This window comes from Peromyscus leucopus, unplaced genomic scaffold, assembly GCF_004664715.2.
Source record: "Peromyscus leucopus breed LL Stock unplaced genomic scaffold, UCI_PerLeu_2.1 scaffold_133, whole genome shotgun sequence".
NCBI classification, from domain to species: Eukaryota; Metazoa; Chordata; class Mammalia; order Rodentia; family Cricetidae; genus Peromyscus; species Peromyscus leucopus.
This window is the reverse complement of record NW_023504479.1, coordinates 30,952-57,308: the sequence shown is the minus strand read 5'-3', so window position 1 is coordinate 57,308 and position 26,357 is coordinate 30,952. Positions and strand designations below refer to the sequence as shown.

At 41.1% G+C, this 26,357-nt stretch overlaps 1 protein-coding gene across 1 annotated transcript in view; it reads right to left on the bottom strand.

Moving 5' to 3' along the window:
* LOC114689579 (ADP-ribosylation factor-like protein 8B) overlaps positions 1–26,357 on the bottom strand; it is a 39,648-nt gene that overhangs the window by 6,014 nt on the left and 7,277 nt on the right. The window contains 4 exon segments of the mRNA XM_028863866.1: positions 1,187–1,280; positions 1,695–1,768; positions 3,357–3,406; positions 3,409–3,436. Coding sequence (XP_028719699.1) covers positions 1,187–1,280; positions 1,695–1,768; positions 3,357–3,406; positions 3,409–3,436 — 246 coding nt within the window.

Below are 26,357 nucleotides of genomic sequence, written 5' to 3'. Positions count from 1 at the left end.
ATCCAGGTTCCAGCAGACACTGGGCAAAGGTGATTCCAGTTTTAAGAACTGGGACTATTCTCCCACACACCAGATCTTTAAATCAACACAGGATTTTTCCAGGCTGGTCTGGAACTCTCAGCAATCCTCCTACCTCAGGCTCCCAAGCATGGGATTATAGGCATAAGTAACCACAGCTAGATGAGTCAAACAATTCTTAACAAAAGTATTTCAACTAATTCATTCAATGAGGAAATACCACAAGTAGTAGAGAAAGGTCAGGAAGATAAGTTCAATTTCTCAATTTCACAATGTTGAAGCCAAAGTACTCTTTTTTCCCCCCTTCGAGACAGGGTTTTCTCTGTGTAGCTTTCCTGGAATTCACTCTGGAGCCCAAGATAGCCTCAAACTCACAGAGATCCACCTGCCTCTGCCTCCCGAGTGCTGGATTAAAGGCCTGTGCCACCATCGCCCAGCTCAAAGTACTCTTAACCCTTAAAAAAGAAGACATAGTAAATTTCAAATATAATTAGCACCCTCTAGACCCACAGGCTCCACGCCCATGTCCAACCAACTGCACATTAAAAGCACATGGGAAGCCAGGCAGGAGACAGAACTTAAATTCTAGTGCTCGGGAACTGAGGTGGAAGGATGTCCAGTTTGAGGCCAGCATGGGCTATCTATATACTAAGATGCAGGCTAGCCTGGGCTATAGTGTGTAATCTATCTCAAAAAAAAAAAAAAAGTAAGCAAAAAATGGGGGGGGTGCTGTAACATCACTGAAAATGTAGATTCCCTTTGCCATCTTTCTCTAAAACAGTATAGTCAACAACTATTACACAGCGCTTCTGCTGTATTCAATACTATTAGTAATCTAAATATTCAAACTACATGGAAGAATTGTGTAGTTTGCATGCAAATACTACACCATTTCCACAAAGGACCTGAGAAGCCAGGTATGGTGGCAGACTCATTATCCCAACACTTGGGAGGCTGAGGCAACAGGACCACAAGTTCCAGGCCATCCCAGGCTACATCATAAAGCTTAATCTCAAAAAACAAAAAAAAAGAAAAAAATCTTGAAATCTTCAGATCTCTGCACTTGTGGGGTATTGGAAATCCTAAAATCAATCTCTAGGAATACCAAGATTAGTTCAATGTTAAATATATAATTGCAAATATAAAATATCAGATTCTCCAAACTTACTGGAATTCCTTGTAACTGTGGTTTATCTAGAAGATTATGGAGCTCATTTCGAGAGGCTTCTATTTTTTCACGATCTGCAGCATCTATCATGTAACTTAAAAAACAAAGCGATCTCAACATGCCATCTCTATGACTCTCAATGAACTAGGATTATAGACTTTAAATTTTCTTAATATTTACAATACTAAAAGTGCTAATCAAAAGAAATTAAGTCTTACATTCAGCATGAATACTTTTAACTACATTATTCAGAGACTAATTAATACATGTTATACTTTGGAAAACATACTGAAGAGCACTCAGCTGAATAAAGAAATCAATAAATCTCTTATTCTATGATTTTAAATAATCCCATGTTAATACTGAGATATTAGCTAAGAAAGACAATTACTGTCTGAGATAATTATTAAGTCTACCTTTGGAAGTATTAAAAAGCAATTTTTTTTTTCTTTCAAGACTAATCTAATAGACCAAAAGAAAAAAAAAAAAAATCTCACCACCAACTTACACAATAGCATTGACTCCTCTGCAATACCGCTCCCACATGCTCCGGAACCGGGGTTGTCCTCCTATGTCCCAGATCTTGAATCAAAACAAGGCAATTCTTAATAAGGGCATTTCAAGTACTAATGAAGGTACTACCAGAAGTGGAGAAGTCAGAAAGACAGGTCAAATGTTACAGAACCAGAGTACTCCTAAAACCTCGAATCCAAATTCAATCTGAGAAATCTTGGGGCCCCTTCTCAACTCTAAATATATGAATGATAGATCTAAAATTCTGCTTGAGCAATGACTTGGTTAAATTTGGCAACATGATAAATAACTATTACCCAATACATTTCTAATCATGGTTATATGCAACTTTAAGATAATAACAACTTTAACATCTACAAAAACATGCAATAGCTCAGGATCTCTTAAACTTTAAGTGTATCTTTTTAAATTATTCTGTAAATAATAGAATCAGCATTCCTTCCCTTGGAGTTCTCCATAATAATCTCACTGTTTTACCTGCTCAATAAGCACTGTACTGCATATGGCCACATACAACTCCTCAGTTGTGGGCTTCTTTAAAGTAGTTTCCAACTGAAGCACTGACACTGGTAAAAATGCATAGACACACACACAGACACACACACACACACACACACACACACAGACAGAGCTGCAAAATGATGAGTGTCATCAGAAAAGGCGAAAAAAGAACTTAACAAGCAGATCTGTCAACAAGAACTGGGTAAAATGTTCACATGGTTCAGGCTGGAGGTTTAAACTTGCAGGAATTACAGAAGGAAAACCAGAGTGACAAGAAAAGATTAAATCCCCTAACATTCCTATAGTCCAGGAACTAATAAGAAATTATGATAAAAATGAGTTACACTTTCCTATTTTAGTTTCAACTTTAGGCTTAAAAATGAAGAAAGAAAAAAACTGGATTATGATATTTGCTACCATAAATATACTAGGATGACATTATTGGAAGTAATTACCACCTTTCAATATACAACACTGCTCAAACTGTTATATTTTGGAATTCTTAAGATATCAAATGTTACTTCTACTAACCCATGTGGTAAGTTGACTTTTATGGACACTTAACTACATTCAACTCTTAAACACTTTAACCTATCATCATAAAACATAAATAACTGATTTGCAGTCTTTTCGAACAATCCAACTGTAGTGGGTAGCCATTCCAACCTTGATCTGGAAGTTCCAACCCCCACTGAGGCTTCGGTAACTGTCACGCCTACAAGGCGGGGGCGAGAGGGACCTTGAAGACCTGAGATCCGGATGCACCGATGCTCTTGTTTCCTGGACCTTGGACGCTGGAAGTAGACCGAACAGAGTTCTCCAGAGAACACCGCCGGACTGCACTGCGTCTTTCCCAGAACCTGCAACCTACCTATCCCTTCATTTGTAAGTTACGCCCCTAAATAAACCTCCCTTTAACTACGTGGAGTGGCCTTAATAATTTCACCAATATCCAACCATTACTTGGGAATTATAAACAGCAGGTAAAACCCAAGGAACAGAAAATTCTTCGATTACAATTTAAATCAAGTATAAAGGGAGGGACAGGGCAATACATACATGTATGCATGCATACATACATAAACACATACATGCATGAATACATAAACACACACATGCATAGAAGCCAACGTACCTTTTATGTGACGTTACCTTTAGTTACTTTCCTCATGTTGAAGCCCACCGTGGTATCATATCTTCACTGAATTGACCTGACTAAACAAAATAAAACATTTCAAGTTAGGTTAATCAATAATAAAGAGCCATAACATCATATGCTTCTAGTATCAACCTTGCATTTGTACCTACTTTTCTTTTTTTATTATTATTATTTATCTATTTATTTTACATCCGGCCACAGCCTCCCCTCACCCATCCCCCAATCCCCTCCTCTTCCATCTCCATCCAGAAAAGGGCAAGTCTCCTATGTGTATCAATAAAACATGGCCTATCAAGTTGCAGTAAGGCTAGGCAAGGCAAGGGTCCCAAAAGCCAGTAATAGAGTCGGGAGACAGCCCTTGTTCCCGAGGTTAGAGTCCCCCAAGAGGACCAAGCTACACAACTGTAACATATAAGCAGAGACTCACAGCCAAACATTAGGTGGAGTTGGGGAATCCTGTGGAGGAAGAGGACAAAGGAGTGTCAGGGGTCAAGAGGGTCAACTGGTAACAGACCACAGAAAGGGACTTACAGAATTCAATACAACTCAGACCTGGCTCAAAGCAAAGCAAAGCAAACAAACAAACAAACAAGAACATCCTCTGGATATGTGTTGTAGTATACATCACTTACAATAAATATACATAACAATTTTAATATAACAGAACTTTTAAAGCAGTTTTAACTTCAGTGGTTAAATTTCTTTGGCAACAAATGTTAAAATTTAATTCTGAAACAACACCCCGAATAGTTCTGAGGAAGAAAACTACTGATAAGCAGTTTGAATGTGTTTCTAAATAAGGTTTATAAAATATACTGTAATATAAAACTTTATTTTATGAATCAACTTGGTTCTCTTTTTAGCTTTTAACTTTAGTGGCTATGTTAAGACTAAAATTAGATGTTTATGATAGTATTTTAGTAATATTTTATATTCACAATCATCATCCAGAGCCAGCAAAATGTCTCAGTGGATACAAGGTGCTAACCAAGTTTGGTGACTGAGTTCAGTCACTGGGCCCAAATGGTGGGGAAAGAGCTGACTTCTGCAAGTTATCTGAACACACATGCCACAGGCATGCGAACACTAAACACATAAATAAATGTAACACTTAAAATAATGTTCCTCTTTTTGCAATTTGATTATGTACTTTTAGAAAGTTTCTATTTCCAACTGAACAACCAATAACCATTGTATCACATTGCTCTTAAATCCACCCTTCCCAATTAGAAATGACATGCTAAATACCATACACAGAAAACTATACAGCCGGGTCCTCAATGTTTCCCATTACTCTAGGTATTTTTGAATAAACAATAGGTTTGTGTTATACTAAATATTACAATGTATCAAAGATCAAGAATTTAGAATGCTTTCAAATTGTCTTGATTTATCTCCCACATTCCAAATAAAACTTAGAAATTAATAACTTCGTTAACACATCAGCCAGAATATATAGCTACCCTTTGTCAACAACATTCAGTATTACTGGCTATCAAGTCACTCCACAGAGGCACCTGATTTATCCACTCAATTATTTGAATCTTCACCAGCTTTCAGTACAGTGTCACATTATTCAAGAATCTCACATTTCACACCACATCCGCTGATGCTATTGTGAAATACATCCTACTGAACATGGTTAATACTAAGTTTATATTCTAGACACTTTACCAACTATCAGCATTTCTCAGTTGAACTGACTGACTTCTGAGGTCAACAATGTGCTAGTTAAACAAACAGGACTATTTCCAAAAGACCAGTCAAACAAATAAGATTCTTATTTTCTCCCAAGGCCTAACACCATGGATAATTGTTGTACTGTGACCTTATGTTACCCACACATGCATTCTGTAGTTTTAAGTCTCAGCACACAGAACTTCATTTTTTTAAAATTTATTTATTTTTTATTTTTTTTTTTATTTACAACACCATTCAGTTCCACATAATAGCCACAGATTCCCATGCTCTCCCGCCTCCTCCCCCTCCCCCAGCCCACCCCCCATTCCCACCTCCTCCAGATCAAGGTCTCCCCCGAGGACAGGGATCGACCTGATAGACTCAGTCCAGGCAGGTCCAGTCCCCCCCTCCCAGACCGAGCCAAGCATCCCTGCATAAGTCCCAGGATTCAAACAGCCAACTCATGCAATGAGCCCAGGACCGGCACCACCGCCCAGCTGCCTCCCAAACAGATCAAGCCAAATGACTGTCTCACCCATTCAGAGGCCTGACCCAGTTGGGGGCCCCTCAGCCTTTGGTTCATAGTTCATGTGCTTCCATTCATTTGGTTATTTGTCCCTGTGCTTTATCCAACCTTGGCTTCAACAATTCTCACTCAGATAAACCCTCCTCTTTCTCACTAATTAGACTCCCAGCGCTCCACCAGGGGCCCAGCTTGTGGATGTCTGCATCCAGATTCCTCAGTCCTTGGATGGAGTTTATGCACAACTATCAGGGTGTTTGGCCATCCCATCACCAGAGTAGGTCAGTCCCGGCCGTCTCTCGACCATTGCCAGTAGTCTTTTGCGGGGTTATCTTGTGATCTCCGTGGGCCTCCCTAGCTCTCTGCTTTCTCCCCTTCTCATGTGGTCTTCATTTACCATGGTTTCCTATTCCTTGTTCTCCCTCTCTTTTCTTGATCCAGCTAGGATCTCCCACTCTCTTTCCTCAACCGTCACCCTTCATTGGTCCCACTCATGTCCAGGCCTGTTCATGTAGATCTCATCCATTTCTCCGTGTCTTTCTTGAGGTCCGTTTTCCAGGTAGCCTCACTGGTGATGTGATGTGAGTAGCAGTCCAGTCATCCTTGTTCCACATCTAGCATCTCCTATGAGTGAAGTACATACCATATTTGTCTTTCTGAGTCTGGGTTACCTCACTCAGGATGATTTTTTTTCTAGATCCATCCATTTGCCTGCAAACCTTCATGATGTCATTGTTTTTTCTCTGCTGAGTAGTATTCCATTGTGTATATGTGACCACAATTTATTTATCCATTCTTCAGTTGAAGGGTATCTAGGTTGTTTCCAGGTTTTGGCTATTACAAACAATGCTGATATGAACATAGCTGAGCAAGTGCTCTTGTGGTATGATTGAGCATTTCTTGGGTATATGCCAGGAGTGGTATAGCTGGATCTTGGGGGAGATTGATTCCCAATTTTTCTAAGAAAGCGCCATATTGATTTCCAAAGTGGTTGTACAAGCTTGCATTCCCACCAGCAGTGGAGGAAAGTTCCCCAAGTTCTACATCCTCTCCAGCATAGAGTGTCTTCAGTGTTTTTTATCTTAGCCATTCTGACAGACATAAGTTGGTATCTCAGAGTTGTTTTGATTTGCATTTCCCTGATGATTAGGGATGTTGACCAATTCCTTAAATGTCTTTCAGCCATTTGAGTTTCCTCTGTTGAGAATTCTCTGTTTAGTTCTAAAGCCCGTTTCTCAATTGGACTGTTGGTCGTTTTGATGTCTAATTTCTTGAGTTCCTTATATATTCTGGATATCAGTCCTCTGTCACATGTGGGTTGGTGAAGATCTTTTCCCATTCTGTAGGCTGTTCGCTTTGCCTTGTTGACCATATCCTTTGCTCTACAAAAAGCTTCTCAGTTTCAAGAGGTTCCATTGATTGATTGTTTGTCTCAGTGTCTGTGCTACTGGTGTTATATTTAGGAAGTGATCTCCTATGCCAATGCGTTCAAGACTACTTCCTACTTTCTCTTCTAGCAGGTTCAGAGTAGCTGGATTTTATGTTGAGGTCTTTGATCCACTTGGACTTAAGTTTTGTGCACAGTGACAGATATGGATCTATTTGCAGCCTTCTACACGTTGATATCCAGTTATGCCAGCACCATTTGTTGAAGATGCTTTCTTTTTTCCATTGTACACTTTTGGCTTCTTTGTCAAAAAATTATATGTCCATAGGTGTGTGGGTTAATGTCAGGGTCTTCAATTCGATTCCATTGGTCCACATGTCGGTTTTATGCCAATACCAAGCTGTTTTTATTACTGTAGCTCTATAGTAGAGCTTGAAGTCGGGATTGTGATGCCTCCAGAGGCTGTTTTATTGTACAGGATTCTTTTGGCTATCCTGGGTTTTTGTTTTTCCATATGAAGTTGAGTATTATTCTCTCCAGGTCTGTGAAGAATTGTGTTGGTATTTTGATGGGGACAAAACTTCATTTTTACAAATTAATTTCCTATGCTAAACACAGGCAAGTATTTTCTTTTCCTATTCAGTAGTGTTTTGGTTGATCCAGTTAGGAAAATGTTAACAGTAACTGAAGTCACTATTTTTCAATTATAATTAAAAATTATTCTCAGAACTTGCATACACAATAATTGTTTGCTTGAAACAGTCTTACCAAGTAGCCCAGGCTGAACTTATGCCAATACTCCTGTCTCTGCCATTCCAAAAAGCTGGAATTACAGTCATGAAACACTACATCCAGCCCACATGAGATATACATTTAAAAAAAAAATCGAGTGCTAGCTGAGTCATGGTGGCATAAACCTTTAATCCCAGCACTTAAGAGGCAGAGGCATATGGATCTTTGAGTTCAAGGCTAGCCTGGTCTACAGTTAGTAGCCAGAGCTACATAATGATCCCTTATCTCAAGAAGGGCAACAAAACCTAGTGCTATCAAAATGGCATAGCCGTGACATGCCACATACACAGAAGCACAAAAAACATGTTTCACATCACTATTCATTAGGGAAATGCAAATCCAAATCACAGAGGTACTATCACACACACACTAAGACAGCTACTAAGAAGATAAAAAATTTAAAATTCAGAAAATAAAGCCGGGCAGTGGTGGTGCACGCCTTTAATCCCAGCACTCGGGAGGCAGAGGCAGGCAGATCTCTTTGAGTTCTAGGCCAGCCTGGTCTACAGAGCGAGATACAGGACAGGCCACCAAAGCTACACAGAGAAACCCTGTCTCAAAAAACAAAAAACAAACCAAAAAAATTCAGAAAATAAATGTTACTAGGCTTGATGGCATAAACCTGTAATCCCAGAAAGCTGAGACAGGAGGATCAAAAGTGCAAGTCCACAGTCTGAGTTACATAGGGAGATCCTGTCTCAGAAAAAGAAGAGTATTGACAAGGATGTAAAGATACCAAAACCTTTGCTGTGTGCGACGGGTAGAAGACCGTGTTACACAGCTGCCATGAAGAAACAGGGTGGGGATCCTCAAAAGGAACAATAGCACTCCCACATGCTACACTTGGATACGCCTTAACTTGCTGCCATGATTCACGCTGCAAGTTTGGTCCCACTGTGGCCACAGTGGGTCCCTTACAATGTGGGTCTAGAGGGTGTTGCTGGTCATTAGGATAGAGCCTGGGAGAAGACAGTGGTCACTCACATGCCAGAGCTGAGAGAGACAGCACTACAAGTGCTGAAGCCTGACCCTGAGTCCTTTCTGGTTTCCTGCCTTGCAGTGTGATCATTTCCTCTTAAAAATGCTCATCCCACTGTGATGCCAGCTGCCAGGAGGTTCTTCCCAGAGCCAAGCCTAAAGTAGGTATATGCCTGTGAGCACCTGAAAGCTCTGGGTTAAATTGTCATCTTTTTCTCTATAAAGCTAAAGCTATAGCCTGAATTAAAGGTGGCTGGAAAAGGGGGCTCATTTTTACTTTTCTAACCTTCCCCCTTGTTTTTTTCAATTTAGGGTATTACTGTTTTTCTCCCAGTTTCCTTCTTCCTCTCTGAATGACTAACTGTAACTTGAAGTGTACTGATGTTTTCTCCCAGTTTCCTTCTTCCTCTCTGAATGACTAACTGTAACTTGAAGTGTACTGATGGTGCAAGAGGCCTGTCATCCAGGACTCAGGTAACTCAGGCAGGAAGATCATGAGTCTAAGACTACCTGGGCTACACAGTGAAATCCTTTCTGAAAAAGAAAACCAAAGCCAAACACAAAAGACCATATATATTATGACTTCATCTTTACAAAACATCCAGAAAGGGGAAAGAAAGTAGACTACTGGTTATCTGAAACAGGGACTAGGAATGAAGTGACATACGAGATCTTACTGAGGTAAGAAAATGTTAGAGAGATATGGATGTCACAGTTGTGCAACTCAGACAATTTGTTGAAATCACTGACTTGTACATCTAAAATTGATGAACTTTATGGTATGTAAATTGACCAGTAAATTGTTAACAACGTGAAAAAGGACCTAGCACTGAAGATACCACTTAGTAAAGAGCATTCGCCCAGTTTTGTAAAGGACTAGGTTTGGTCCCTGGCAAGAAAGTAAGAAAACAGAAAGCACTGACCCACTCCCCATGTACCAGCCACTCATTCCCTGGCCACACACCCAGTCACAAATAGGAGGCAACTGTCAATACAAAGCAGAAACCAGCAGGGACAGAAACCAGATGCACAGCCCTCACACAAACCTCTGAATAATCATGTTTTCTTCAATTCACAAGCACAGGATGCCTCTGATGCTCTGGACTGAGCTAAGAACTCACAACCCATGTTCCAGAACTGAACATGGATGGAGATGAACGAACTGCCCTAGTGGTCACCTGAGCCTGAAGTAACATACTCACACGAGATGCTTTAGAAACCCGGTTTGGGTGGCAGCAGTGAAGACAGTGACAGGCGTTAACCTCCCATCTTCCAGCATACTGGCATTTTACTAAGAAAGCATTTTCTCCTCCTGTCACTGGGCTTTCTTCAGCTGCAGGACAAACCAAATCTCCTGAAACCCCAGATCTTTTAATATTGTCACCAAAAGTGGATTAATACTCCATACGACCAGCAACTATGCTTCTGGATACAAACCCAAAGGAACTAAAAAAAAAGCAAGGAGTCTAAGAGATTTTGTAGACTCATGATCACCAGCAGCAGCACTTAAAATACCAAGAGAGGTAGACAGACCCACAAGTGCATGAGGAAATGAGCAAACAAAATGTGGTACACACAACAGAGTAACAGCCTTGAAAAGGGAGAGATCCTGACACAGGCCAGATGAACTAAGTAGGATATGTCAATCATGAAAATGACAACTAGCACACGATCACCTTGAACAAGGTACTCAGACGGTTCCATCAATGATGGTGGTCAGCAGGCAGGCAGCACAGAAAGCTTTCTCAACAAACATACACTTGGCTAACTTCTCACACACAATCTATGGACTATGAGTTGATGTTCTTGTGTTAAGGGACTTCCCAACACAACAACAAATCTCACTGAGGGGGTTAGGTGTAGCATGAATCTTAAAGGTTCTTATTAATAAAATCAAAACCTGAGGCCAGTTATTGGGGTCCATGCTGGTAATCAGAGAGACAGAACAAGCCACAACTATCTCACCTCGCCGGATCCTCATCTGGTCTTGTCTCCTCAGACTGGAGGCCTCTGAGTCCTCATCCGGAATGGGTCTCAGCTGAATTACTGCTCAAAAGCCTGAATGCTTAACCAGCCAAATGTTTAACCAGCCAAAAGCTTCTAGTTTCTGGTCCTCACGCCTTATATATCTTTCTGCTTTCTACCACCACTCCCTGGGATTAAAGGCTGGCTTTCTGGGATTAAAGGTGTGTGTCACCATGCTTGGCTATTTCCAATGTGGCCTTGAACTCACAGAGATCCAGAGGGATTTCTATCTCTAGAATGCTAGGATTAAAGGTGTGAGTGCCACCATTTTCTAGCCTTTGTATTTAGTGGCTGTCTGTTCTCTGACCCCAGATAAATTTATTAGAGTACACAATATTTTGGGGAACACAATACCACCATAGTTAGGTGTAGGCCATTCAAGTATGGCCAAAGGGGGAGAAGAGGAAGGGAAAGAAAGGGAAGAATACCCTACCTGTGAATGGTAACACATAGCTAAGATGCCAGCACTCTGAGAGATTGATCTGATAGGATCAAACAGCTCCTGGTACAGCAGTATGGCTTGAATTCAATTCCCAATGCACCAAAAATAAATAAATAGGGCTGGAGAGGTGGGCTCAGCAGTAAAGAGCACTGGCTGCTCTTCCAGAGGATCTCCCAGCACCTATCTGTCAGCTCATAACCATTGTAACTCCAGTTCCAGGAAATCTGACACCTCTTCTGGACTCCAGGCACACACATGGTGAACAGATATACATGCAGGAAGAATACCCATACACATAAACAAACAAAATAAAATTACTGAAGGGGTTGGATTGATAGCTCAATGGTTAAAGAGCACTTGTTGCTCTTGCAGAGGACCCAGGTTTCAGTTTCCATCACCACATGGCAGCTCACAACCATCTTTAACTCCAGTTCCAGAGAATCCAACACCCTCTCCAGGTCTCTGTGGACAGTGCATGCAAGTAGTACACAAACACACACTCAGGCAAAACATCCATGCTTGTACAAAAATTTTTAAGATTTTTTAATGGGGAAGGGGGTGCTAGAGAGATGGCTCATCTGTTTATAAAGTACTTGCTGCTCTTACAAATGACCTGGGTTCAATTCCCAGCACCTTACAATGTCTTCTAATAACTGCATCTAGATTTAGAACACAAAAGTATAGCTTTGCCACAACACCTTTTGCCTATAAAGAGCAGAGCAAACTCTATGTTTACACTCAACCATAAGTTACTTCAGAAATAGATAAATGACTACAAATCAGATTCAAATTTCCTTCACTATTCCAAAGAACATTGTGATAGTTTGAATGTAATTGGCCCCATAATCTCATAGGGAGTGGCACTATTAGGAGGTATGGCTTTGTTGGAGTGGGTACAGGCTTGTTAGAAGTGTGCCCCTGTGGGGTCGGGTTTTGAGGTGTCCTATGCTCAGGATATCGCCCAGTGTCTTAGTCAACTTCTTGTTGCCTGCAAGTGAAGATGTAGCCAGCACCACATCTGGCTGCATGCTACCATGCTCCCCGCCATGATGAAAATGGACTGAACCTCTGAAACTGTAAGGGAGTCACCACAATTAAATGTTTTCCTTATAAGAGTTGCCGTGGTCATGGTGTCTTTTCACAGTAATAGAAACCCTAGCCAAGACAGACACTAGCACACAAAATGTCTTCCAGCCGGGCGGTGGTGGTGCACACCTTTAATCCTAGCACTTAGGAGGCAGAGGCAGGCGGATCTCTGTGAGTTCGAGGCCAGCCTGGGCTACAAGTGAGTTCCAGGAAAGGCGCAAAGCTACATAGAGAAACCCTGTCTCGAAACCCCCCGCCCCCAAAAAAACAAGGTATTATTATGAAAAGAAAAAAAAAAAAACCTGTCAAAATTCCAAGTCATCTTCTAAGTATCAACTAGAGCTTTACAGGGTAGTCATCAGAGGTATCCCAGTGATAGAGATCAACAGACTATGTTTGTAACACAAGTCTTTTAGTCTAAAATACACAACAAAAGCTTATGAAAAGAAAGGCTTCAGAATACACTGCAACTCTTTTCTCTTAAGAATTTCTTTTTAGTTATCTGTCTGTGTAGGGGTGCATGCATGTGACCATCAATGTCCTTTGAGGACAGAGGTGTCTGATCCCCAGGAGCTAGAGTCACAGGCAGCTGTGAGATACCCAATGAGGGTGCTAGAAATCAAACTCAGGTCCCTGCAAGAACAGCTTGCACTCCCAACCACTGAGCCATCTCTTAAGCCCCTACACTGCAAAATTTTAACCTTACTAAACATTAAAATGAATTTTTCATAGTCATTGTTAACAAGATTATACCGGACCTTACCATTAGCCTAGCTATGACTCCTTATATGTCCCTTAATTTTATAAAGCCTTATTTTCCTTTAATCAAAATCAGTCTCTATCCCAGGGTTGCTTAAAAATGAAATGGATTAAAGCACACACAGAATTTTTAATAAAAGCTGGTACAGCATAAGCATCCTTATTTGCTACCACACATGTCACACAGGGTCTATGTATGAGTAGTGTTGGCCTATTCCTTCCACTTGGACCTAAAACCGTTAGAGCAGTGGTTCTCAACCTTCCTAATGCTGTGACCCTGTAATACAATTCCTCTTGTTGTAGTGATCTCCAACCATAAAGTTATTTTTATTGCTACTTCATAAACTAACTTTGCTACTGCTATAAATCTTAATGTAAGCCGGGCAGTGGTGGCGCACACCTTTAATCCCAGCACTCTGTGAGTTCAAGGCCAGCCTGGTCTACAGAGTGAGATCCAGCGACAGCTACCAAAACTACACAGAGAAACCTGTCTTTAAAAAAAAAAAAAAGTATAAATCTTAATGTAAGTATCTGTGTGTTCCGATGGTCTTAGGCGGCCCTGTGAAGGGTTGCTACCCAAATGCTGAGAACCACTGCCCCAGACTGGATGCACAGGAGCTTCTGAGGTCTCTCAAAAGTGAGTCCCAGTTGGCAACCTAGACAAGGAAACCAGACCTCAAAGCACAAGCCCTCTGGCACTGCTCCCCAGCTGTGCTATTTGTTTCTGGCCAGTCCAGGTGGACTCAGGCAGCCTAGGTGCCAGACACAGACAGCAGCAGGTCTAAGCAGAAAAGGGCTCCTTAAAAAGTCATGCCTGGTGTGAGGACGGGGTCCATGGTGAAGGGGTTTAGCACACAAGTGAGGTAATGCCCCAGAATATGTTTGCCCTCAGTCCTGAGAGTGGCCCAGACAAAACCAGGACTGGAAGCTGTATATAGATGCCCTGACAGCCAGAGAGGAGGAAATCCTAACAGAACAGAAAACCACAGTCCAACAAGTGCTAAGGAGCTGCACAAAATACTACTGACATTTCCCCCTCACACCAAACTTAAACTTACTAAGAGAAGTGAGGAAAATTCCCCAGTGTGAGAGGACTTCCATGGGAGGACACCCATGTTGAGTTTCCCTCTCTTCTCATCATCTGGCCTCTAGAACAGACTGAGTTGAGGAAAATACAGTAAAGTAGAGACTAAAGCTAAAACTACAACCCGATGATCTGCAAACAGGGACAGGGTGGGGTGGGGCAGACCCCAGACCTCCACAGTTTTTCCCCAAGCAGTGACACACAGATGCTACCCTAAACATGGCTCTAAGAAGTGAAGTGTCCATCCAGCAAAGCAGCACTTGGGTTCCCATGTGACTCCCAGAGTGGAGTAAGGACAGAAATGATCCAACCAGCACAATGCAGTCTTTGAAATCTGAACTAACATTATCAAGACAGATCACAGAAGGCACATCTTCTTGGCCTGAATTCTCAGACAAGTCCCTTTTAAAGCAAAGTCAAACACAACAAACCACTCTTCTTCCTAAGATTTTGTTTTAGTTTTGTCTTTTGAGACAGGGTCTGTATATGGTAGTCACGGATAGCCTGGTACTGGCCTTAAATTTCTGGTGACCCTCCTGACTCAGCCTTTAGAATATTGGATTATGAGGATGTTTGGCCATGCCTGGCTTTCTCCACAAGTTTAAACAAAATCTGGAGTCTCATAATAATTTATATACATAAAGTCTCACCAACATGACTGCCTAAACATGAAGAACAACATGCTGAAGAACAACAGCCAAAATACCAAAGTGGATGGGGAAAGCTCACAAAGGTCTCAACACTATACAAAGAACTGCTGTGGAATGACATTCTTTATGCTGTGAATGTGTGTTGCTCTGTTGGTTGATAGATACAAAGCTGACTGGCCAGTAGCCAGGCAGGAAGTATAGGCAGGATAAGCAGACAAGAAGAATTCTGGAAGAGGAAAGGCTAAGTCAGGAGATCCCAGGGAGCAACATGTAATGGCAAACAAGTAAAGCCACAGAAAATGTGGCAACATACAGATTAACAGAAATGGGCTGAGTTTTAAGTGTAAGAGCTAGTCAGTGGTACGCCTGAGCTAATGACCACGCAGCTTTAGTTAATATAAGCCTTTGTGTGTTTACTTAAGTCTGAGTGCTGCCGAACCGGACAGGACACAGGAAAACTTTAGCTACAAAGAACAACAGGCAACTAAGAGTGGGAGAAATAGTCTTCCCCAGGAACAGCACATCAACTGGTTATTCAATACCAAATAGTCAGTTCTGAAAAATACATATACAAAGTAACATTATACAAACTAAGCAGGCTATATTTAGGAAGATATATGTATATATACATTTATGCATGTAACAATTAATGACAAAAAGAGGCCATGAATTTGAAAGAGAGCAAGAAAGGGTACATGGGAAGTTTGGAGAGAGTAAGAGGAAGGGAGAAGTTTTATAATTATCTTATAAATATATGTAATAATATTATATCCTCAAAAAAATGTTCAAAAAAGTGAATGAGATCCAATGGATGTGTGACACACTACAAGCTGACCAACAAAATATGGAAATTCCAGATAACTCTAAGCAGTGTGAACACAAAGAAACCTACACCAAGATATATATACCATCAAACCATCTAAAAGACAAGGACACAGAATCCTGAAGCAGCAAAAGGAAGTAATCCATCCCAGATTAGGATTAGCGTATTTTTTTTGTCATACTTTAGAGTATCACTCAGGGGTTGAAGTCCAGAGACAGAACGCCTTCTTAGCATGCACTTAATACCCAATACCAAAGGAGTACAATGCGAGAGGCCAGAAGGACTGTTACTCAAAGTGCTAACGGTAGGCCGCAGATGTGGTTCTCTGGCAGACTTACCTTAACCTCAAGAAGCCCCTGGATCTGATACCTAGCACCAGAAATAAAAATAAAAATGCAAATGGCATATTGAACAGAATAGAGAGCTGTCCACATGATCATGGTGCTTGACAGTCAGGCATGGTGATGGATGCCTATAATCCCAGCACTTAAGAAACAGAAGGAACCTAAGAGTTGTAGGCCAGTGGATGGCATTAGATGTCTTCCTCAATCATTCTCCATCTTATTATTTTTTTTTTTGAGGCAGGTCTCTCACTGGAGCTAGATACCTGGCTTGACTGGTTGGCAGCCCAGCAAGCTCCAGGGATCCTCCTCTCCATCTCTCCATATGCTTCACATCTGAACTCAGGCTTATGTGGCAAAGTACTTTACTGTACAGAAGCCATCTTAGCCCTCATCCTGAACTGTAAAATGCCCAAGTACAGTAGGAATCAATGAGGATTAACAGTAACCTGGGGAGACCCGTTTGTGGGTGACTTCCCATGTTTCTCACATTTGCTTAATTGCAGACCTAAATAGCCACTAATGGGTTGTTCGCAAATTTCAAGCAGCAGAGTTTATTTCCCTGGAAACAGGATGAGACCAATTTGATGTTAAATGTTTTACCTTGAAATGCAAGCTGAACTCTGCCAATTTATTTTTTTTCTCTTTCTGTTTTTTTGAGACCAGGTTTCATGTAGTTTTAGCCTTGACTCCTGGTTCTTCTGCTCAACTTCCATGGTACTGGGACTCATGGGTGTGCACCCACCATGCATCATTTAGTGAAAATTGAGGGTTTTAAATTATTGTTATTATTGGGGGACATACATGCCCCAGTGCACAAATGGAGGTAAGAGGATAGCTTTGAGGAGTGGGTTCTCTTCCATTGTATGTTGGTTGTGGGATTAAACTCGGAAGTTTGTCCGCTGAATTATCTCACCAGTACTAACGATACTATTTTGAAAATACTGAACACATTCTAATTCCCCAAAAGTACTTTAAACTGCAAACCTTTCAGTTATTGTCTTAATTACTTTTCTATTGCTGTGACAAAACACCATGACCTAAAGCAACTTATAAAAGAAAGCATTTAATTTGGAGCTCATGGCTAGAGGGTGAGTCTATGACCATTACGGTGAGGAGCATGCTACAGTAGGTGCCATAGCTCAGAGCTTACATCTGATCACTCTGATCCATAAGCTCAAGGCAGAGAGAGAGCTAACTGGGAATGGCATGGGCTCTTGAAACCTCGAAGCCATCTCCAGTGACACACCTCCTCCAATAAGACTACATCTCCAAATCCTTCCCAAATAGTTCCACCAACTGGAACTAAGCATTCAAATAGATGAGCCTATAGGGGGTACTCTTATTCAAACCACCACAGCTATTTGTTTAAGGCATCAGTAGGACATTTCCATACTCACAATCAGTCTCTCTCTCTCTCAAGGGCACAGAAACCACCACAGATGACACAGGTTCTCTTTCAATAGCTTCTCTTCACTCTATCTCTGGGTGTTCCTCAAGAAACAGTAAGTTGCCGGGCGGTGGTGGCGCACGCCTTTAATCCAGCACTCGGGAGGCAGAGGCAGGAGGATCTCTGTGAGTTCGAGGCCAGCCTGGGCTACCAAGTGAGTTCCAGGAAAAAGGCGCAAAGCTACACAGAGAAACCCCTGTCTCGAAAAACCAAAAAAAAAAAAAAAAAAAAAAAAGAAACAGTAAGTACTAGCTGCCAGTCCAATCAGCGTTGTTTTACAGTGAAACTCTGCTCTTAAATGAAATACTGAGTCATAGCATGTGGCACAGATTCCAAAGAGGAGTGCTTTCTAGATACTAGCATCATTATTTATTCAGTAGCTGTCTATAACCCATTTACTATCATCAAGCAGTATAGTGCTGGCAAAGCAAGACCAGCAATTCATGAAGATTGTGATGTGGAGTAAACATAGAAAGTTCTTAGGACACATCTGATTTCTTTATCAAGATATATGGTATCATTGTTCAAGTTAGTGATAGCACATACACTACAGTCTCAGCACTCAGGAAGAGGAGCCAGGAAGATCACCAGTTTATGGCCAGCCTGTGCTACCAAGATAAAATCTTGTCTCCAAAATTTCAAAATTAAATACTTGGGCAGTGAGGTGTGCACACACCTTTAGTCCTAGCACTTGGGAGACAGAAACAGATGGATCTCTGTGAGTTCAAGGCCAGCTTGTCTACAGAGGGAGTTCCAAGACAGCCAGGGCTACACAGAGAATCCCTGCCTCAAAATAACATACATATATATGTGTGTGTGTTGTGTGTGTGTGTGTGTGTGTGTGTGTGTGTGTGTGTGGTAGTAGGGGTAGGTAGGTAGGCAGGCAGGCAGACGGATGACAGACGGGCAGGCAGAGAAGGAAGAAGGAAGAAAAGGAAGGAAGGAGGAAGGAAGGAGAGGAAGGAGGAGGAAGGGAGGAGGAGGGAGGGAGGAGGGAGGAGGGAAGGAAGGAGGGAGCATCATTATAATTAGCCAAATACTTATTGTTGATGGATACTATTCATAAAAAATAGTAATGATGGTGGGCTGTGGATGCAGCTCAGGGTAGCATGCTTGCTTAGTATGCATGAGGCCCTGAGTTCAATCCCCAGTAGCACATGTTAATAATAGTAACCTCAATAATAGTAATAGTAATGATAATGCCAGTATATCATTCATTTCATTGACCTCATTTTACAGAAAAGGAAATTTGATATCAAGGTCACAAATACAACCATTAAGTGCAAATCTCAATTTTAGAAACCTTAAAGTTATGCTACACTTAAGTATAATGCCTTAAACACTTCAAGGTTATTTGTTCCCATGCAAAGAAGAGTCATGTCAGTGTTAGCTTACTGGAGTAGTGACGGTCATCACCATGACAAAATGACAAAAGCCTGACAAGAAGCAACTTAGGAGAGATGAGCAGAGTTTTATTGGCTCGTGGTTTGAAGACAGGGTGATGGAGGTAGGTGACAGCTGGCATAGTGGCAGAAGCCAATTGTAAGGGCCAAAGCCTGCCCACATCTGGACAAATCAGGAAGCAGAAATGGCTTGCCCCACCAGTGATCCTCTTCCTCCAGTGAGGCCCCATCTCCTAAAAGTTTCACAACTTCAACCCACAGTGCCACCAGCTGGGGACCAAGTATTCAAATACATGAGCCCAGGAAGCCATTGCACATTTAAAACACACTATTACAGAACAATAACAAAGTGTACTCGGTAGCCATTTGAGGTTGTAAAGGGATGAAGCTGCTGGCATTCTACATTCAACATTGACAAAAGAGCATCAACTTAAAGCCACTGCAACTTCATCTACAAAGCCTGAGCTAGTAATGATAACCAAAATTTGTCAACAAGAAAACAAACCAGAGAGATGAGCAAATTGTTCAGCAGAAGGGCCTAACACATATATAGTGAGTTATGGCAAAGGAACATCACTTTAGTGTAGTGGTAGCCATTCCAGCTTTGATCTGGAAGCTCCAATCCCCATTGAGGCTTCAGTAACTGTCACTCCTACAAGGCAGGCCAAGAGAAGACCCTGAAGACCTGAGATCCGGGTGCACCGCCTCTCTTGGTTCCCGGACCCTGGACACTGGATGCTGGAAGTAGACAGAGCAGAGTTCTCCAGAAAACACCGCTAGACTGTGCTACGTCTTTCCCAGACCCTGCGACCTACCTATCCCTTCATTTGTAAGTTACACCACTAAATAAACCTCCCTTTTAACTACGTGGAGTGGCCTTAATAATTTCACCAATACTTTAGTTTTTCTCTCTGACAATGACCAAAAAAAAAACTTTCAACAAGAATCAGAAACTAGTGCCAGCATGGTAGATCATGTAATCCTTGCTCTTGGGAGGCAGAAGCAAAAGGATAATGCTGTGACAAATGAGGCCTGCCAGAGCTACGTAACAAGTTCCAGGCTAGCTTGGGCTATATAGTGAGAAGCTGCCTCAAAAAGGTACCCAAAAATTAAAAATAAATATTTACATATTACCCTATACTGCTTCACTGTATTAAGTCAGTAATTACAATGTACCTACAGAGTCATGCCCAGTGTTATATTCAAGGCATACATACAAGAGAGTATAAGGTGCAAGCAGAGACAGGTGTGCAGGTAATTACCACAAATAACTCCAATTTTGAACAAGTAACATAAAAACAAAGCAAGGCATAATTATCTTTGCCTATATGAAGAGTTGAGGCAAGCTTCACAGATCTAGGACCTGGGTGTGTAAGCAATGTTATCTACGAGAAAAAGGAGCAAAAACAGACCAAAGTACTGAAGGCAAAGAAAAATAATAGCTAGAGAGATGGCACAGTGGTTAAGAATACCAGCTGCTCCTCCAGAGGACCTAGGCTTAATCCCTAGCATCCACATGGGAGATCACAACCATCTATAACTCCAGTCCCAGGTGACTCAATGCCCTCTTCAGACCTCCATGAATGCCAGGTATGCACATGGTGCCCAGACATACATGTACACAAAGCCCCATACACATAAAGTAAATAAACACAATGAAAATAAGCAAATAGAGCCGGGCAGTGGTGCACATGCCTTTAATCCAGCACTTGGGAGCACGAGCAGGCGGATCTCTGAGTTCGAGATCTGGTCTACAGAGTGAGTTCCAGAAAAGGCGCAAAGCTACACAGAGAAACCCTGTCTCGGAAAAAAAAAAAAAAAAAACAACAACAAGAAAATAAACAAATAAATAAACAACCCAACAGGAAAGAAAATGGCTCAGTACGTTGGTGTCTTGTTCTGTCAGGACCACAGTCACACTTACAAAGACTCTACTGTCTTTCTCCCTTACATACATCTTGATAATTTTCACCTGCAAATCTTAGACATTCTTCCAAAGCTTGCCAAAAGAAATATCCAAATCTGCAAGTGTTCCTAGGAAGGCTAACATAGTCAAGAGCCAATAACAGTGGCCTCGTATGTAACAAGAAAACTAAAAGTAAGCATACAACAAACATGCAATTTGATAGGACCTTGTCTCACAAAGCAAACAAATAAAAAACTGCTTCAGACTGGCATCAAACTCACAATCCTCTTGTCTTAGCTTCCAGCTGCTGGCATTGAAAGACACATGTGACAGTTTAGGGAGCAGTCATTGATGAAGCTACTCTCAGTTCTCTTCTCACATGGTGAAGATGGTCATCACATATTCTTGTTCAACATGGGTTGGAAATACAGGTGTCCTGTCCCTTGCCCTACTGTTTACAAGAGGTGGGATTATAAAAAGTCAACTAACCTTACTACTGTTCAGTTTTTGATGTTTACTGAGACTCAAGAATGATATGATATGAATCGTTACCTTAGAACTCATAGGCTCAGAACAAAAATTAACCACTAAGGGTTCCACTGTTATATGCTGGCTAGGAAACATCAGTGTCTCTTTGAGGAAACAGTGTCTTTTGAGGTTTGCACTTTATGGCACAAGATGAAAGGAGACAAAGCCCATAGAAAGGAAAGAACCTGGCCCCACAATGGTCCCTCCCTCCAGAATGCAAGAGCTCTGGACAGGTATGCCTAGATGGACTTTCAAGTAAGACTATATAATGTCGCTTTCATATTTGTATGCACAGTCATTTTTCAAACTTGCAACCCTACTGCCTCAGCTTCTGGAGAGCTATTTATTTAGCATGCACTGCCAAGCCTGCTTAAATGCACTCTACTCCATATATCAATCTAGTTAAAAAACGAAAATGAGGCTGAGAATTTAGCTCAATGGAAGAGTACTTGCCTAGCACACACAAGGTCCTGAGTTTGCTCTCCACGTTTGTAAGGAGGTGGAAGATTACTGGTTAATCTAGGGCTAAAGATCTTTTCATCTGTCTGTCTCAGTGATTAAATTCTAACACAGTCAAAAATTTCCCGAGAACTAAGCAAAAAGAGGCTTCCCTAAACAAAAGCTATCAATCCTTAAAATATAATCGAGTGAAATTTGGACAGGAACTGAGCTTAAACACTAACCACCAACCCTTAAGAAGTGACCATTTATTGAATATGCACTAACTAGCAGTATGCTAAGCAGTTGCTCATTTAATCCTCATGACTATGAAACAGTTTAAAGACTCATCTCACTTCACAGAAGGAAGAAAAGAAAAGTCAAGAGATATACTTCCTCGGATGAGATCTGGCCACAGTAATATTCAGATCCCAAACTACTGGCTCCAGACCCCGTTTTCATGCTTTCCCCCATTCTTTTTGTTTTCTAAGGCACTGTGTGGTGTTCAAAAGAAAAATGGTAGGAGGTCTGTCCTTGTTGAAGGAAGTGTGTCACTGTAGAGGCAGGCTTTGGAGCCCTCATATATGCTCAACGATACCGTCCAGTGTCTCAGACCAGTTCCTGTTGCCTGCAAGATGTCAGAACTATCAGCTTCTTCTCCAGCACCATATCTGCCTCACGCCACCATATCCCACCATGATGATAATGGACTGAACCTCTGAAAAACAGAAGCCACCCCAATTAAAATGTTTTCCCTTTAAAAGAGTAGCTGTCGGTCACAGTGTCTCTTCACAGCAATAGAAATCCTAAGACACATGGTTTCATTGGTAGCCCTGGCTGGCCTAGAACCCACTACACAGACCCAGAACTCACAGAAATCTGCCTACCTCTGCCTAGGAGCACTGGATTAAAGGTGTAAGCAGTATACCAGACATAAATAAAACTCGTACTTCTTAACAATTTTATACGTTGAGTACTGGAATACTAATGTAAGTTCATAAATACAGTTTTTGCTTAATTTTATATTTTGGATACTACTGGTTTACTGGGTGGGGAACATGGCTTAGCACCCGAGTATGTACCATATTAGCACTGTTCTGGGCACTTAGAGGTAGTGTCAGTAAAAGAAAGTCCTCGCTCTTGAGGTGAGCAGATTACAGTAGTGTAGTAATAGACTGTATGGTTAATCTTGTCAGCTTGACTAGACTGAGAAGTACCTAGAAGATCAGTAAAGCACACCTCTTGGGATACACACAGCTATGATGGCTATGTTTCAGGTTCATTTTGTTTAGTTCAGGTTTTTGTTGTTGTTTTGTTTTGTTTTTTATTACAAACCGTTTGGTCTATGGCTTAGGCTCATTATTACCTAGCTCTTACAACTTAACTCAATCCATTCCTATTAATCTTTGTATTGCCACATGGCTTCATGCCCATTACCTGTTCTCTCACATCCTGCTTCTCCTGGTAGCGTCTCAGAGCATCTCCTTTGACTCCACCTTTCTTCTCTCTGTGGTGATATATTGTGCACCCAATAAAGCTTGCCAAATGATCAGAGGACAGAGCCAGCTACTAAATTAGACATAGAAGTCACGTAGTGGTGGCACACACTTTTATTCCTAGCACTAGGGAGGCAGAGATCCATTTGGATCTCTATGAGTTCAAGGCCACACTGAGACAGAGCCAGGCGGGGGTACACACCTTTAATCCCAACACTTGAGATCTCAGCGCCTTTGCTACCAAGTATTTGGGAAGCAAACACGCCTTTAATCCCAGCACTAGGAAGTAAGATCCAGAAAGGTATGTAAGGCTTGAGTAAACAGGAGGTCTCGCTCTTGAGGCTGAGGATTTCATAGAGGTAAGAATGTGGCTGGCTTGAACTGTTTCTCTGATCTTTCAGCTTTCACCCCAATATCTGGCTCCGGGTTTTTGTTTTTGTTTTTTTTATTAATAAGAACTTTTTAGATTCGTGTTATAATCTCTCTATCTTTCTTGAATTTCCTACCTGGCTCCATCCTGCCCTGCCATAGTTCAGGTTTTTTAAGATGGGGGATTCATTCTATAACCCAGACTAACCTAGAACTAGGTAGCTGAGGCCAGCCTGTAACTCCTTCCTCAGCCTCCTGAATGCTGGACTTCAAGCATGAGCCACCACACTGAGAGACTACTCCCCTGGATGAATTCATAGTATGACAGTATTATGAAAAGCAGGTCAAAAGTAGGAGGGAGCACCTGGTTGGAGGAAAGTCATGACAGGCGAGTCCTCAAGGGATATATATATAGTATCCCTGACCCCCTTCTGTTTCATCTTTCTGCTTCCAATGCCAAGAAGTTAGTAATAGGGCAGGTGAGATGGCTTAGTGGATAAAAAGCATTACCACCAAGCTTGACAAGTTGAGTTTGACGGACCCAAGTATGTATGTATGCATGTATGCTATGTGTATATATACAAGAGGTGAGATTACAAACAAGTCAGCTAACCTTACTACTGTCCAGTTTTGATTTATATCTATATATATATACATATATATACCATATTTTATATTGTTTTTCTAATGTTAATTCTGTTATGGATTTTTTGGGGAATCAGTGGTAGATAAATGAAAAAATATATTGGTGGAAGAACACAAGCATCATGCACACACACAATATGTACATAAACAAATGTGATTTTTTTAAGTTAGTAATAGGCTAAGCCACATAGTCTTGCCACTTTGATGTTCTGCCGAAAGAGCATGGGGACGAGTGAACACTGACTGAAGCCCCTGAAGTCATAAGCCAGATTAAAGAACTATTCCTGTAAGATGAGGTATTGCAGCCACAGTGACACAGGAGTAACTAAAATAGACTCTTTCCACGTGCCCACTGCTCAAAGGGTTTTAGACACACTAACTCTGACACTCTGGAGGAAGCAGGTACTCAGGGGTGTGCTGGTTAGTTTTTTGCCAACAACACAAACAGGGAACCTCGACTGAGGAATCATCCCCATCAGGATGGCCTTATGGGTATGACTAAGGCACTTTCTTATTTTTATAAATTTTATTATTTAAAAAAATTGCAAATAAACAAAAGCATCACACACCAAAATTAACCAGACCCCAAGTCTATACAACCTAATAAAACTTATATACAATTAGAATTGGCATTCAAAACAGACGCTAATGAAGCTTTACATTAAAATTTACACTTTCAGTATAGAATATTTTTTCATTTACCTACCAGCAACTCCCAAAGAAATCCACAACAGAATTAACACTAGAAAATAATTAGCTATATAGATATGTATTTTTTTAACTTGTATCCATTGTTTCATTCAGTCCTTCCTCATCCCCTTATACTTGGCTTTTCTTCCTGTTATTCTGTACCTACATGTATACCCACTGTGGGTGATGTCACCCCTGGGCAGGTGCTCCTGGCTATAAGAAAGCAAGCTGAGCAAACTAGGGGAAACAACCTGTAAGTCACATTCTTCCACAGCTTCTGCTTCAGTTCCCGCCCTGACTCCCTTAGTGACTGACGAACCGTTACCTCAAAGTGTAAGAGTAAATAAACCCTTCCTTCCCCCATGTTGCTTTTGGTCATGGTGCTTATCACAGCAATAGAAAGCAAACAAGCACAAGAGGACAAACTGCTTGAAACAATAGCACAGCAGAAATCAAGACTTCTAGGGAGTGTAGCTGGCTCTCAGTTCTTAACCTCTATCCTTCTAAAGGCCTACAGTCACTTAAACATAGTTCAAATGAACTCAACCACATCAAACTCATATGCTAATAAATTTAGCCTCAAAAGATATTCTCATAGTAACACTATTTTTGTGCATGCTAAATTAACATTACTATTACTAAGTAAATTGGTACAAAAGTATTTTTAGCATCATTCTGCAAACACGTGATTTCCTTTCTAACCCAGTTAGAAGAGTCAATTTCTGAGCAAAAATGTTACTGCTTAGATACCTGGAACCCACAATTATTTTGCCAGTATTATTCTAGAAATATATTTATAGGCACATTGTTTCACAGTACTGGGGACTGAAACAGTCTGTATAGCCAGCATGTCAAGCTCTATCAATGAGCTACGTCCTTGGTGATTGCTAAGTAACCCCTAAAGCTCTATTAATTTTTACGACTTAAAGTTTTTTTTCCAGATATACGAATATCATTCAAGGGCTGCAAAATGGCTCAGCAGGTAAAAGTATTTGCCACTAAACCTAAAGACCAGTCTGACCCCCAGGATGCACAAGGTCAAAGGAGAAGATCACTAGCTCCCACAGGCTGTCCTTTGACCTCCACACCATGCACACAATATATACAGAGAAGAAATAATATAATAACAAAAAGTAAAATCATACTGGTGTATTAAACTAGATAAACTATGAAAATGGATTCAACTACAAGAGCCAGTATCTAATTTAAAAAACAGAGTAACATATACATACATATATATGTATACACACACACACACACACACACACACACACACACACACACCACTCGGAACATAAGGCTTGTGGTTTGGACTCTGAAGCCACTAATTGTCACCTCTTAGAAAAATTAAATGCCTCATTTTTTTTTAATCTGGAACAGTAGGCAAATAGGTTAATATTTTCCTCCAGTTTTTCTTAAATGTGACCTTCAAGGATATAAATTAACTTACAATTACAAACGATGTGCAAGCAATTTCTTAAC